This window comes from Lonchura striata, chromosome 7 (genome assembly GCF_050655825.1).
Source record: "Lonchura striata isolate lonStrDom1 chromosome 7, ASM5065582v1, whole genome shotgun sequence".
NCBI classification, from domain to species: domain Eukaryota; kingdom Metazoa; phylum Chordata; class Aves; order Passeriformes; family Estrildidae; genus Lonchura; species Lonchura striata.
Genome location: NC_140709.1, coordinates 12577914 through 12591547, shown reverse-complemented (window position 1 = coordinate 12591547; position 13634 = coordinate 12577914). Strand labels below are relative to the sequence as shown.

The 13634-nt window shown below is 33.7% G+C and overlaps 1 protein-coding gene across 5 annotated transcripts in view; it reads left to right on the top strand.

Annotated features, from left to right (window-relative positions):
• PTPN4 (protein tyrosine phosphatase non-receptor type 4) overlaps positions 1-13634 on the top strand; it is a 109053-nt gene that overhangs the window by 41938 nt on the left and 53481 nt on the right. For 4 of the 5 annotated variants that reach the window (XR_013340360.2, XM_021526146.4, XM_085584963.1 and 1 more), the window contains 7 exons: positions 3017-3124; positions 5922-5964; positions 6061-6139; positions 9730-9774; positions 10017-10069; positions 12147-12267; positions 13321-13408. Coding sequence is in view for 4 of the 5 variants with exons in the window: in XM_021526146.4 (XP_021381821.3) it covers positions 3017-3124; positions 5922-5964; positions 6061-6139; positions 9730-9774; positions 10017-10069; positions 12147-12267; positions 13321-13408 (537 nt within the window). In the remaining variant the exon portion in view is untranslated. The remainder of the gene's footprint in view (positions 1-3016; positions 3125-5921; positions 5965-6060; positions 6140-9729; positions 9775-10016; positions 10070-12146; positions 12268-13320; positions 13409-13634) is intronic. The other variant, XM_085584962.1, reaches the window with a different exon arrangement.

Genomic DNA, 13634 nt, shown 5'->3' with positions numbered 1-13634 from the left:
CTGGAATCAGAAGTCAAAATTTTTTTGAGCTGACATGGCAGCAATGTCTCGTGGTGTTTGCAGTTCCGTTGACAGCAGCAGAACCAGAGTGTCAGCAATAGAGACTGATGAGAAGAGGGTGGGAGTTGGTAAGCAGGCATCAGACCTGTGTAATGTGTAAACCTGCCTAAATTTTCACACATGGTGTTTGTGGACAAGTGACAATCATTTTGCAATTAAAAGTGAATCTGTAAATATCTAGTGGTGGTAGATGATAAATAGTTCATTAAATGCAGTTCATGTATTGATGTCTAGTCAATGATGTCAAATTTGTCCTAAGAGGCCAGATACTCTGCCTCCAGCAAAGACTAGTAAGTGCATATAACCCTCTAATTCTTCAATTCAGAAAAAAATGGACATTTTTGTGTCTTAACTCCTGTCGTTTTGTCTTAGATAGTTCCCATATTTCATATGTTTTCATTATTTCTTGTTTTATGAGGAAATAATGTTTAACTTGAATCTGTAGCAACAAAGCAAGTTTCTTATTTTGCTCATCTACGTTTATTTGGTTTGCTTTTTTATAAAAAAAATCAGATATTTAAACTTGCTATCATACTTTTTTATAATTTTGAGCAGCTATTTAATGTTATGATAGTATTACAAGTGTTTTGGATCTTTTTCAACAAGCAGAATTGTGACCTTCACCTACTTTGGCAAGCTGCAACATCATTATATAAATATCAGAGATGGGTTAAGCTAAGGTCTGGTTTTGCTAGATGCTTATCTTTATTTTGCACTAAGTAAAACATTGTGATCCAAACAAAGCTTCATGTTGAAACATGTCTTCTCTTACCAAATTTGATGCTCAGTTGCAGGAAAAATACCTTCCTTGTGGTTGTGGAATGGTGTTCTGTGTTTCTTAATTCAAACTGATCAGTCAGTTCTAAGCTTTTTCATTAGGAAACATTTGTTCAGGTTTTTAAGAAACAGTATACATTGGCAGGATTAGATTGGAAAAAAGCTGCAGAGATGGTATCTACATGCTGTTAGAGGAAGTAATGTGTCAGCTGTGGTAATTGCAAGGCTAAACTTAGGTTCCAGACATCTCCCATTTTCTGGTACTTACTGTTATAAGTTCTTAGTTTGTGTTCTTATTTAAATCTACATAGGAAGAATGCCAAGAGGCAATTAGTGTTGCTATATAATTTTAAAATCAGCTTTATTTGCTGTAAAAACTGTAATGATTATTGGTTTATTTCAAAATATAACAGAAACTCCTAATTTAGTAAAAATTTAAGTGACTATATTTGGATTGTATATAAAAATGACTTATGCATTTATGCTGTTGTACATTTATTGTGTTAACATCTGTTTTTTTCTTTGCTTTTTGTTAGTAATTTGTAAAGTAAATTTTTCAGTGGTGGACTCTTAACAATGTTGCTCCTACTTTCATAAGATATTTTCTCTGTACCATTTAAAAAATAAAAATCAGGTTCTTTGCAAAGTAAATACAGGATTTCTTAGGTCACTTCAATTTAGTCAAATTTGTATAGGACCTGAAATAAATCCCTTATGTAATTTCAACCTAAAGATATATGCAGAGTTATGGGTATGATTGTCCTCATGGGATTAACTTCAAACATAATTTTGTGGATAATTATTCTCTACTTTTTTTGTTATTATGAAATAAGTTATCATGCTTCCTGGAGTCTTTAGGCTCAAATAACTGCTTCTGACAGTGTATTAAACTTCAGTTGAATTCAGTGTAATTTCATCTGAACAAAAAAGTTCATTTTGATTGGATGCTTTTAGATGTTAACAGGTGTCTGAAGGTAGATTTGTAGATTTTTCACTTGTATGGATATTAATGGGATTCTTGCAACCATATCTTGATCTTTTAGCTACCTACTTCCATTTTAACAACTGTAAAGGTAAACTGTTATATAATCTCTATGCAAAGCAGGCTCCTTTGGGAACAGAACAGCAGGGTTTTTTTGTTCTAAAACTCTAAAATTATTCTTACTGCCTACAGTAAACAAGGCAAGATGTATCAAATCCACTGTAGCTGCAATAATACTTGGCACCTAGAAAATTATTAGAAGCTTCTCTGCTTGGTGACAGAAAAGTAGAAAATCTGGGTGGAAAATGTATCAGTCATCTCTTTCATATTTCTTCTTGTTTGACAGTTCTTGCAGAATTTTGCTTGTCTTTTGTATTTCAAGGCCTATGAAACTTTTAACTTCTTTGGGAAACTCCCTTCAGATTTCACCAAATATATTTATTGAGTCCTGTCATAATGACACACTCGGTTTCAATTACTATGTTGGCAGTATTTCCAGGTTAGGCAAAAAAATTGCTAGGTACTAAAAACTACAGATCCTTTTTATATCATTCTGTGGGTAACATTTGTCCCTGTAGTAGAAATCAAGTTTGTTCACTTGACTCTGAAAAGAAATGTTACTGTTACTCAGTTACATTGAATAAATTCATTTAGAGTGAAGCGCTATTTTAGAATGTATGTAAATGATACTTCTTGGTTAGACATTTGGGTCTTTCAGTTGTCTCTGCCATTAAACTTTGGAAACATTTTCAATATGCTGGTTCATTTAAAGTCAGGAATAGATTTTCAGATCAGGAAGGATAATTTGTGTAGACCTGTACATTTCAGTTCAGTGACCCAAACAAGATTCTCATTTGCACTGAGTTCTTTATTAATTCCTGAACTTTTTTTTCCTTTTCAATTCTCCTTTTAAATATCAAGATTGGCTAATGAAAGGCTTTCAGAAATAATCATGTAGCTAGCTGAGAAGTTCTTACTGTCAGAAAATGACAGAGAAGAAAAATTATTTCCTTACATATGTTTCAAAAAGAGATGAAACTCATTTAAAAATAGTGCTGCTGGGATACACTTTGTGATATTTTAAAAAGTGCTGCTAGAGCACATCTGAAAGAATTTATGTGTGCTCTACCTGCCTGAAATCTGTGTGTCCAGTTGTAGATATTAATTAAAGAAAAGGTCTGTATTTTTTCTCTGCAGAAACACGATCAGGGCCAAGTTCTGTTGGATGTAGTCTTCAAGCATCTCGATTTGACAGAGAGAGATTACTTTGGTTTACAGCTTGCTGATGAATCTACTGATAACCCTGTAAGTTATCCTTTATAAAACTCTGTTTTAGAAGTACACTTTTAAAATTCATAATCATGTTCATTATTGTGCTTTGTGTTATTTGAAGAGAGGTAAATAGAAGCCATTGCAAAATTGTGCCATCTTCCCCAGCTCTGTCATTTGTGAGGGTCTCTATCATCTTGTAGTTATAAGAAAATTGCATGTTAATGGTCACAAGTTTGGAGTAATAAAATATTGAGTTCTATGCTTATGAAGTAATTGCTTGTTTTATTGTATCTGTATACTAGATTGCATTATCATAGTCAAAAATAGTAAATCTCTTTTAGATTTTTTTTGTGGTTATTTTTGTCATTAGTACTTAGAGAATAATGAGGGAGTTTTAGATTGTCATGTATGGAATTTCTGTTTCTAGCCCAGATACCGGGTGATCTTTCAATAGTGCTTCATATAGTGCAGTATCTGACAAGGACAGTCATCTCATCACCTTAACAAAGAAGGGACTCCCTTGGAAATGAGCATTTACAGCAGTTCATTGGCTTAATTGAAAGGAAATTCTACACAAGTGAAACTTTGTAAATCATGAATATAAACCAAGAGATGCATATGTAACATTCACTGCACTAGTTACAGTGGTACTACTGGGATCTTGATTACCTAAAGAGTGCTTCTTGGATATTTTCTCTTATAAGTATCAAATGGTCAATACTTGTTTTGCAAAGTGCAGTTTAGCTAAGTATTATTCCTTATAAGACAGTTCTTTACCTAATTCATATTATATGTGCAGCACAATGATGAGGTCAAAACTTAACTTCCCAACTTGTACATCAAATTCAGCCACACTCCCTTGTTGACAGTTCTGTTAAGATGTTGATGGACTGCCTCTGTAATACTTTCATTCTAGCCTTTGTTTCGGGCTTAAAAAACATAAGCAGGCAGAAAAAAAGGCTGAATTATTTTTCAGCTTTTTAAAAGAAATATTTAACTGAATATTGCTCAATATTTCACTTGATATTCAGAAATTTATCTGGCTTCCAAAGGGTAGGCCTCTAAGCTCTCTTTCTTTTAGTTTATCAGTCTGGGATCAGATGAACACAACACTGTAATACAAGGATGTGATTAAGGGTTAGTCTGAAAGAATGGCTTAAGAGGTATTTGATACAAGCACATACTTTAAAGATTTTTTTGTTGTTTTTTTCTAAACATTTTGTCTCTTCAGCACATATCTAGTTGCCATGAAAACAATGTGTCAGAGCTAAAAAGAAATATTACCAATATTAGTCATGCCAACTTGAAGAATGTACGGGTTTGAATAATTTCAGGTTTTGATACACATTTACTTTTACACTTGGTTCATTTGGACAAGGAAACCATATTGGGTTGACAAATATTCTAATTACTTGTGAAATAACACAGCAGAATTTTACTAAGATGTAGTTAATGCAGCAGCATATAAAGATTATGAGGAAAAGGAGATTCTGCTAATTGAGTGTGACACCTCTAGCATTGTGTTTAAACATGGATCTCATGAATTGCAGAGCCCTTGTGATTTTTTATAATATTAATATCAAAGGAAGAATCAAGTATCTGTCAAAATGTTTGGAAAGATTCTTATAAAAAGTACATATATATCCCTGGCTAGAGTGTTTTTTAAGCTTTTACATTTAGTCTTAAAAGTTAATTGATGCTGTATGAGGCTTTTTTTTTTCAGATATTCACATTCTTGAGACTGTATAAAACTCTCTCTTTACTTCCACTTGAGTTAACTGCTACCAGGATACAGCATGTGGATCTAGTCATCATTATTTGTTATTCCTCATGACTAAAATGACACAGGACTAACTTCAGATCCATATTGTGTGTCAGATAGCTCAGGTACCTGTGTGTCTGCTTCCTCTTCCCTCACCTGAAAACAATAAAAAGCCCTGTGATAAGTGTGAGGGAGTCTCACGCTGTACTGGGTCAGATGTCTGTCACTGCATAGGAGCTGTACCCAGGTAACAATTTCCTGAGGCTTGAGGACTTGCCTTGCAAGCAGCACAAGGAATTGAGCAGTATTTATACCAAAGATAGACTTAGGAGTTACCTGGACCATGTTGGTGTGTACAGAGACTGCTGGGTTGCTGATGGGCAGTGGTTTAAACAACTTGCAGAGCTTTCCAGGCAACTGTACTTTTATCTGAAATTTGCCACATTGATTTTTATAAAAATGTGGCAGCAGTGTTCTCCTATAGAAACAATCAATATTTGGAACTGTTCAGTAAAATTATTCTGTAGTCCTAAATCCAGGAGCCTGAGTACCTAGTCTCTGACTTCCAAGCTCCAGTTAGTGATGTAGCAGTGCTGACACTCGGGCTGACAGTTTGAGCCGGTGGGATCACTCCCTGGGTGTGACAGACACGCAAAATCCAGACTCAGAAGTACTGGAAGTAGTCAAACAAAGTAACTTCTGAGTTGGGTAAATGAGCCTGCTTACAGCTCTTCAGCTACTTTTTAAAGAGTAGCTTACAGTTGTTAAACACAGTCTGGTTGGGTTCTGACCTCTCTCAGGCTCCTGTGACAATCGTGGAAGCAACTCAAAGTGGAATTACTGCTGTAAAATAGGTATCTGGACAACATAGGTTAATCTTGGGGAAAGAAAAGCAGTAGCAGTTGTTGATGATAGTGATGATGTCTCCAGAATCAGTAATAAGTCCGTGAGGCATTTTGGTAAAAGACCAAGTAACAAGTGATACAAAAGCACCAGTTTCTTGATATATAAGGCTGTGATTTGTACTTTACTTCTCTGAGGTTGTTGTTACAATTTGTCTCTTTCCAGAGGTGGTTGGATCCAAACAAACCTATCAGGAAACAATTAAAAAGTGAGTAATGTATGTATTTTGTCAATTCATCTATTGTTATTATGCTATTTTTCCAGGGTGCCCTGATTAATTAGAAATAACTTTTCTTGACCATAGGAGGATCTCCTCACAGTCTGAACTTCAGAGTTAAGTTTTTTGTAAGTGACCCAAACAAGCTCCAAGAAGAATATACAAGGTAGGTCTGGTTGCTTTGTCAAGATAATACTTCTCTAGAACAGTCATTAATTTCTTTAAGGTATAACATGGAAATTTTCTTTTAACTCGTTCTTGTTGTATGTACAAGCTTCTATGTTTTGTCTAATAATTACAGATATGAGCTATGCAGTTGTACCAAATCAATATAACAAAAAACCTACGTGAATAAACTTATGAATTTATATGCAAAGTGAAGTAACTACATGAAGCAAATGCTACCAAGTAGAAGCAGAAAAAGGAAAATAAAGAAAAGAAGAAAAACTTAATCCCAGTATTTACAAATAAGTACAAATTTAATTCTATCCTTCTTTGTGTTCTCCTTTGTGACTAAAAAATTGCTGAGCATTATGCATTTTTTCCTCCCCAATTTTCTACTTAGAACTAATAAAATTAATCTCTCTGTGGTTCTATTTGTAGTTTGAATCCCGTAAGCTTATTTTGGTAGCAGTGTGTTGAAATCTGTTAAAGAAAATGCTCAGTGTGAATCAAAATCAGAGGCTTGTGAATTGCAATTAGTCCCTGAAGAAATGCCTCAAATTTTCCATTTTTAATTACTTCTGGCCCTCTACATAAATGGCACGAATTGACAGATTTTGGAAGTCAGCCATTCTGAAAACAGGTCAGCCCCATTCAAAAAAATTGAGGATAGCTTTTGAAACCTGAGTACCAAAACTGTGATGTTTTGAATCCACATTTGTTTATCATTGCCTTTAATTTGTTATATTTTGGACAAAATTCTGCACATATCTATGCAGACAGAATTCACTAGAATGAGTCCCAGAGATTCTATATGAGACTTTGTTTTACTGAAATATTTATTCCAGGAAAATCTAGCCATTTACTCTATCAAAATATTGAACAATGAAAACATATTTTTTTAATTAAGGGAAAATATCTAATATTCCTGAGGAGATGAAAAAAAGGATAAAAGTTAATCAGTGTGAAGTAAACCATAAAGAAGGAGAAAATTGGAGAAGTGTTATTCTGTAAATACAAAGCTATAAACACAGCTTTCTTTTAAATGAGAAATAATGTATGATTTCTGTATGTAGGTCAGCTCTGCCTTTTTTGCTAATAGGCCTAATTGCCCCTGAGAAAATTAATTTGTATTTGGAGTTATTATAAAGAGAGAGATATTATCCATGGACTTCTTTGGAGTGAAGTTAGGATGCCATGCCACAAATACAGCTCCTTTCACATAATCAGTATTTCCACCTCAAAAAAGGGAAAGAAAAGAAAGTGCGAACTTCTGACAATTCTGGCTGAGGCTGAGACTGTTCTGAAATGCTCAGTTTTTATAAATTCCATGAGAACAGAGGAGTGGCTCAACACATGAAGCAGTATGAAGAAATGTCAGGGAAAGGTTCAGTGTCTTGTTAGCCCTCTGCGTTCACATGAGCGAGGCAGCTTTGAATGCCCCAGGTCAGGAGAGGTCAGCAGGAGCTCAGTGTGTGCTGAGAGCTTCGCTTCAGGACCTTGGCTGGGGAGGGAATGGAGCTTCATTAGTGCTTCTCATGGCAGGAAGAATTGCTTATTAACGTTGACTCCATTAGCAATAATTCCATTCTCCCCTTTTCTAGCTATAGCTATATAAGCAAGATGAAAACACAGTAATGCAGTGCTGCCTTTGTGGTTTTAGTGGAGTCTGTTGTTCAGGCTTTTGCAGATCTGCTTTGCTAAAGCTTCTATTGATGTCCCATTTTGATCAATAATATGTGAGGCCTCAGTGTTCAAACTGGTGATTGGCTAACAAGCCATTAACCTCACTGTTCACTGAAAACAGTGGACAGAAGATGAACTCTGCTTGGCGTCCCTTAATCAAGATGTCCTTTAAGTACCATGAAATATTTCTAATAAAGCTTTATACCAAAAAAATCCAAATAAAATGGAGGTGCAGCTGTAAATTTGTGAAGAGATGCTCAGGAAAAGCATGCAAACCATATCCATTTAATATATAAATTTAACTTGTAATTTATTGCATTTTTTAATCAGTAAAGGAATTTGCTTCATCTATTTTTGTTTCAGTATGCATTTTAAATATTTGAAGTATTTGAGATCCCTAAAGCCTGGCTAATGTCTAAGTTTTATCTTCTTATGATTAATATCTTTTTAACGAAACTTCTTGCCTTTCTAATCAATTAAAGACTCTCTAGATAGTTTTGTAGGGGTTGAGCACATGGACTAATCTTTGCTTGAAAGTTCACAAATGTTTTCCCTTACATTCTTACAAACATGGAATGTTTCACCTTTCTATTGTTATATAGCTTATAAATAATTTGATTTCTTTGTGAGTATTTGTAAATGTTTGTGTAAGACTTTAAATGGTAGATAATCCCCTTTCTGAAGACTACACAGTTATGAGAAGTCATGTTATGTGTAATAAAGTGATATATTTTGGCTTTAATTTCTTAGTTGAAGTTGTTATTGGGAAATAAGTATTTAATATTTAGTGCTTTTCATAAGTGATATTGGTCTTTGTAATGAATGGGTATAGCCCAGCTTTTGAATCAGAACTACACAAAGGAAACCAGGTGATTATTATAATAGCAATAATGTAGGGTTTAAATTTATAAGAAAGCAGGAATGATGTTTAAATTTGCCACTCAGTGACACTTTTATTAAAAATTTTAAAAGGCATTGGAGACAAATTCTACAGCAGCTTTTATGCTCTGTTACAAGGATTTTTATTCTGAAAATTTAAGCTTTTGCTAACACCCTGCCACTTTGATAAATCTTGTTTGGTTCCCCACTGCAATCTCTAGTTCAGTGAAGCTTTGTAGCAGGCATGATTTGCCACTTTTTGTCCAAGATTCATTCTGAGATGTTAACAAAATATTTGAGTTTTGTTGGAGAAACAAATGAAGTAATTTAGTGGGAATTTTGTACTTTCTAGCTTGTTGGAGTTTTTAAGTCATGGTGTTTCTTGGTGCTCCTTTTTGGTGGGAAGTAGTTTGTGTTTTAAAATGTTTGGCTGTTCATTTTCTTATATTAATCTCCTTCCTGATTTGAAAGAGTGGGTATGAAAAAACTAGATAAATTTCTAAAACAAGTTTTTTTCACATCATAATGTAAAGAAAACTTTAGAAGCTCAAGGGAAGTTAATTGAGAGGTGTTTGACACAATGGAGTCCACAGCATTTGTAATAACAATGTAACTCAAAAATACTAAGAATAATTAATATAAATGAAAACACAGCAGGATCAAATACTCAGAATAAATTAGTTCTGTCTGTCTGGAGTACAGATCATTCTTATGAGGGTACCTCCATGTACAGGTGCAAACTTCAACTTGTGGTTGCTGTATAAAGCAGGAAAAATGTGAAATTTGTAGCCTTTTAGTGAAATATGAAGTATAACTTTATAGCCTGTAAGTAATTTAATTTACCAAGTTGTATTATTAGTTTACTAAGCAAAGTTTCATTTCTTTCCTATTAGAGTTTAGGAAATAGCATACAAAATGTCAAGTGTTAGTTTTATACTATCTGAAAGCAAATTACATTAAATTGATGAAAAATTATGGAGAAATTTTATCTTTAATAATAGTGGTTTTTTGTTTGCTTTTCTAAATAAGGTACCAGTACTTTTTGCAAATTAAGCAGGACATTCTTACTGGAAGGTAAGACATTTTTCTTGTGTTCAGGATTAAATGCAATTCTGGGCAAGGAAAAGTTCATAATGAGAGATTTTGCCTGCAAAAATAAAAAACATATTAAGAATAAATCACTGTCTATGCAAGTGGAAATATTTATAATAATTACCTGTCAAATATGTCCATAGACTATAAAAGACTAGAGTTTTCACAACAGCCAAATGTCATATGAAATAGGTAATTTTATTTATTTATAATTTTCAAAACAGATTGCCCTGTCCTTATAATACTGCTGCTCTTCTGGCTTCCTATGCTGTTCAATGTAAGTATAATTTGTGTTTGTGTATTTGCTAGTACTGAAATATATAAAAAGTCTTACTGATTAGTTTCGAAAGAATGTACTTTGTATAGCATTATGCTGTGGTGTTAGTGGGCATGGTGCTAATTTTCTCATGATTGAGGAAATTGATTGGTTGTCCTCCCCCCAGCATGATATGCTGAATTGGATACGGAAAAAATACTTAAAGCCACGCTGTTAGAAAACCCCAAATCAATACTCTTTTATTCCTGTGTATTCTGAGGCATGGAATTGTGGCTTTTGTTTTGAGAATGACACTAAGTATTTCCTAAGACAGTAAAACATTTTTAACACACTGTGCAGTGAAGCTCCAAGTAAGTGTGGAAAAGGGAGTTCTGGCCTTATCTGACCAGAAAGTTCAATACCCATCTTGGCAATTGTCAGCCATCCAGTGAGTAGATGAGTCTTGAAAACTGAGATTTAGTTCTCTTCCTCACTCAGTTTTTTTTTCATAAACTGAAATTAAGCAATCCCAATATATTCATTCACATTAATGTGTTTTTCTACTGTTGAAGATACTTACCTCCACATTAGTACTTTATATACTTCATATATATCAGAGAAACAGTATCCATGTTAATACTTTCATAAAAAATATAGAGTAATGTTAATGTCATGTTTTATGCATGGTTTTGCTCGGTGGTCACCTTTTTGTAGGTCAGTCAATAGAGCAGTTTCTCTTAAACAAAACTCCCACACTTCAGCTGCCTGAAAAATGTACTGCAAATGCTGTCATGCCATAGGATTTGTCTTAGAAGAGATAAAGAGACAGAGATAAAGTATTTGATAACAGGAAATGTGAAAGTTTGATAACATTCTAAGGTTTTAAGAACAAAATATGGGTTTTTTAAAAAATATTGTAGAAGTGGTGGGTATGCACAGTGCACTGTATTTACATTTATCCATGACATTCTATTGCTATTTTCTTCAGCTTGCAGAGCTCTATCTAATGATTCTGTACCTGCCTATTAGTTAACTTCCTGGCTTCTCTATAAATACATGTAAATAGCAGATCTCAGTCCAGTATTTTGGATTTCATCAAGGAGTGCATTCTGTTATAAAACCTGGTCCAGTTTTCTAGATTTTAAATTATTAAAAGTAGGATCTGTTTGTGGTGTTTAAGTGACCAGAGGTCTTTCCTACTTTCCTTTCCTTTTCTCATCCTCCTGCTCAATAAGTGTCTTCATCTGCCTTGTCAGTGCTGCTAGGCCTGCCCAGGACCCCGTATCATGATATATTACTGTTATCTATCTACTTTTCTTTTTATGTTTCTTATCTATCACTGTTGATCTGTTACATGGATTGCAGATATTTTTTTTTTTTCTACTGTAGTTAGCCTCAAAGAATTTTAGCAAATGTTGTTTATATGTTGTTTTCTGACAAATGTGATTGTAATCTATTTCTTATAATTTTAGGAAAGTGTTACAAATTATCTAAACACACTTTTTAATAGTTTCAAATAGAGTAGTTTCAATGTAGGTGTATGTATGTGTACTTTGTTTCATACATACAATTTAATGTACAAGAAATATTTTTCTAATGCTTCTGAATGTGTCTTGGTGCAGAATGAGTGGCTGGATTTTGCAGATCTTCATGACAAAATAGCAGTTGTAGTGTTAAAAGAATAAAATTGTAATCACATGAAAACATGCAAAAGTAAAATAAGAGAAAATTGAATACTATCCTATATATATATATATATATATATATATATATATATATATATATATATATATCCATATATATATCCTACTTTGTGCTAGCTCTAATGACAGCATTTATGGATTAATTTGCCTGATAATAATGAAACACTTTATGAACTCCTTTCATGAGTGCATAATCAAAGCCCTCTCTAAATCTCAATATTCACTGACAATGTGACTGTTTATTTAAAAGGAAAAATGGGAATCCAAATATCTTCTCTGTTTTTCTTTGCTGTGGATCATAAATTATGTGGGAGCAAACTCGTGTGAATTTGGGGGCATTGCACAATGCCAAGTACATCAGTGATAAACAATAACCTCTCTTTTTAATATTTTAGCTGAGCTGGGAGACTACAACCATTCAGAAAACTTGCCAGGCTACCTCTCAGAATATTCTTTCATCCCTAGCCAGCCTCAAGACTTTGAAAAAGAAATAGCAAAATTACATCAGCAGCACATGTAAGGATTTACATCAGAAGATACTGACTTTGTCAAATCCTGACTGCTGATGCTGTTCTCTTATATAAAACAAAACAGTATTTTTTCTTAAAGGTTTTGAGGTGGGTGGGTTGTTGGGTTTGTTGGTTGGTTTTGGTTGTTTCTTTTAAGATAATGTGATTTTTCTTTTTGTAGATTAAATACCTATCTAATAAATACTATTATGGTCTATATAGACTATCAGTATCTAAATTAGTGAAAGAATGAACTTGTTAAGTTAGAGGTTCTCTGAAAGCAGTGTTTGTGCATATAATGTTGGATATTAACTTAGCCGGATATATTTTCTTAAAGATTTTTTTTTCAGTCTTTGGGAATGTTCTGAGCATAAGGGCTTTGTTTTCATGATACTCTCACCATTAAAAGAGTTACTTTAGAAGTAACAAAGTCCTTTTCTTCAACATCTGCTCTTTCCTGCATGCGAGTCTCTGACCTTTCAGAAAGAGGAAAAGGCAATGAAGCAATGGAAAATATTTTTTTTCAATATGTAAAGTTGTGGTACTTTCCAGTGATGGTTCCTTCCTATTTTAGAACTTAAGTGCCTTTTGTTAGTTAAATTTAACAAAATGTAAGCAATATTTATAAAGCATTTGCTTGGTCACGTCATGTTGTTTGCTTTCAAAACTACAGAATGTTCCTTTAAGTTTGAGATAAAGGCTTAGAAAATTCCCTTAGCTGTGTTAAAGATATTTGAGTGAGTTTACGGTAATTTAAATTGCCAATGCCAAATACAGGATTGTAAAACTAATTTCCAGATTCTAGGGATCCACAAACATTTAAATGATAATGTGCATTAAAATAAAATGTATTGTGGGCTCTTGTCAAGACTTCTGTTCTTTTGGAAACGTAAGTTCTTTTCTGTTAAAATTTTTGCGTTATAGTCTGTTTATCATGAGAAACAAAATTCAGATGTCAGGGTGGGGATAGAAGTAGTAAAATGAATGCAGATTTTCTGTCTGCACTCATTGATGTGGGAGGTTGTGTTAGAACGTTTCTGATTTAGCTGCTTTCTTTCAGAGGGTTGTCTCCTGCAGAAGCAGAGTTCAATTATCTCAATACAGCACGTACCTTAGAACTTTATGGAGTTGAATTGCACTATGCCAGGGTAAGTTTGGATGAACCAGTGTTGCAATGTAAAAATATATTCCTCTGAGATTTATGGAAAAACACACTTTTCTTCTTGTGAGCCTTCCTGGCTTTTGCTGACAAGGGAAAATAAAAGAAAAAAATATTATCTTGTAAGGTGCCTAACTGGGACACTGGACACTGATTGAATATCCACTGTTTCACTATAGAGAGGGTATTTCTTTGCTCATATTTGTACTTAGTTA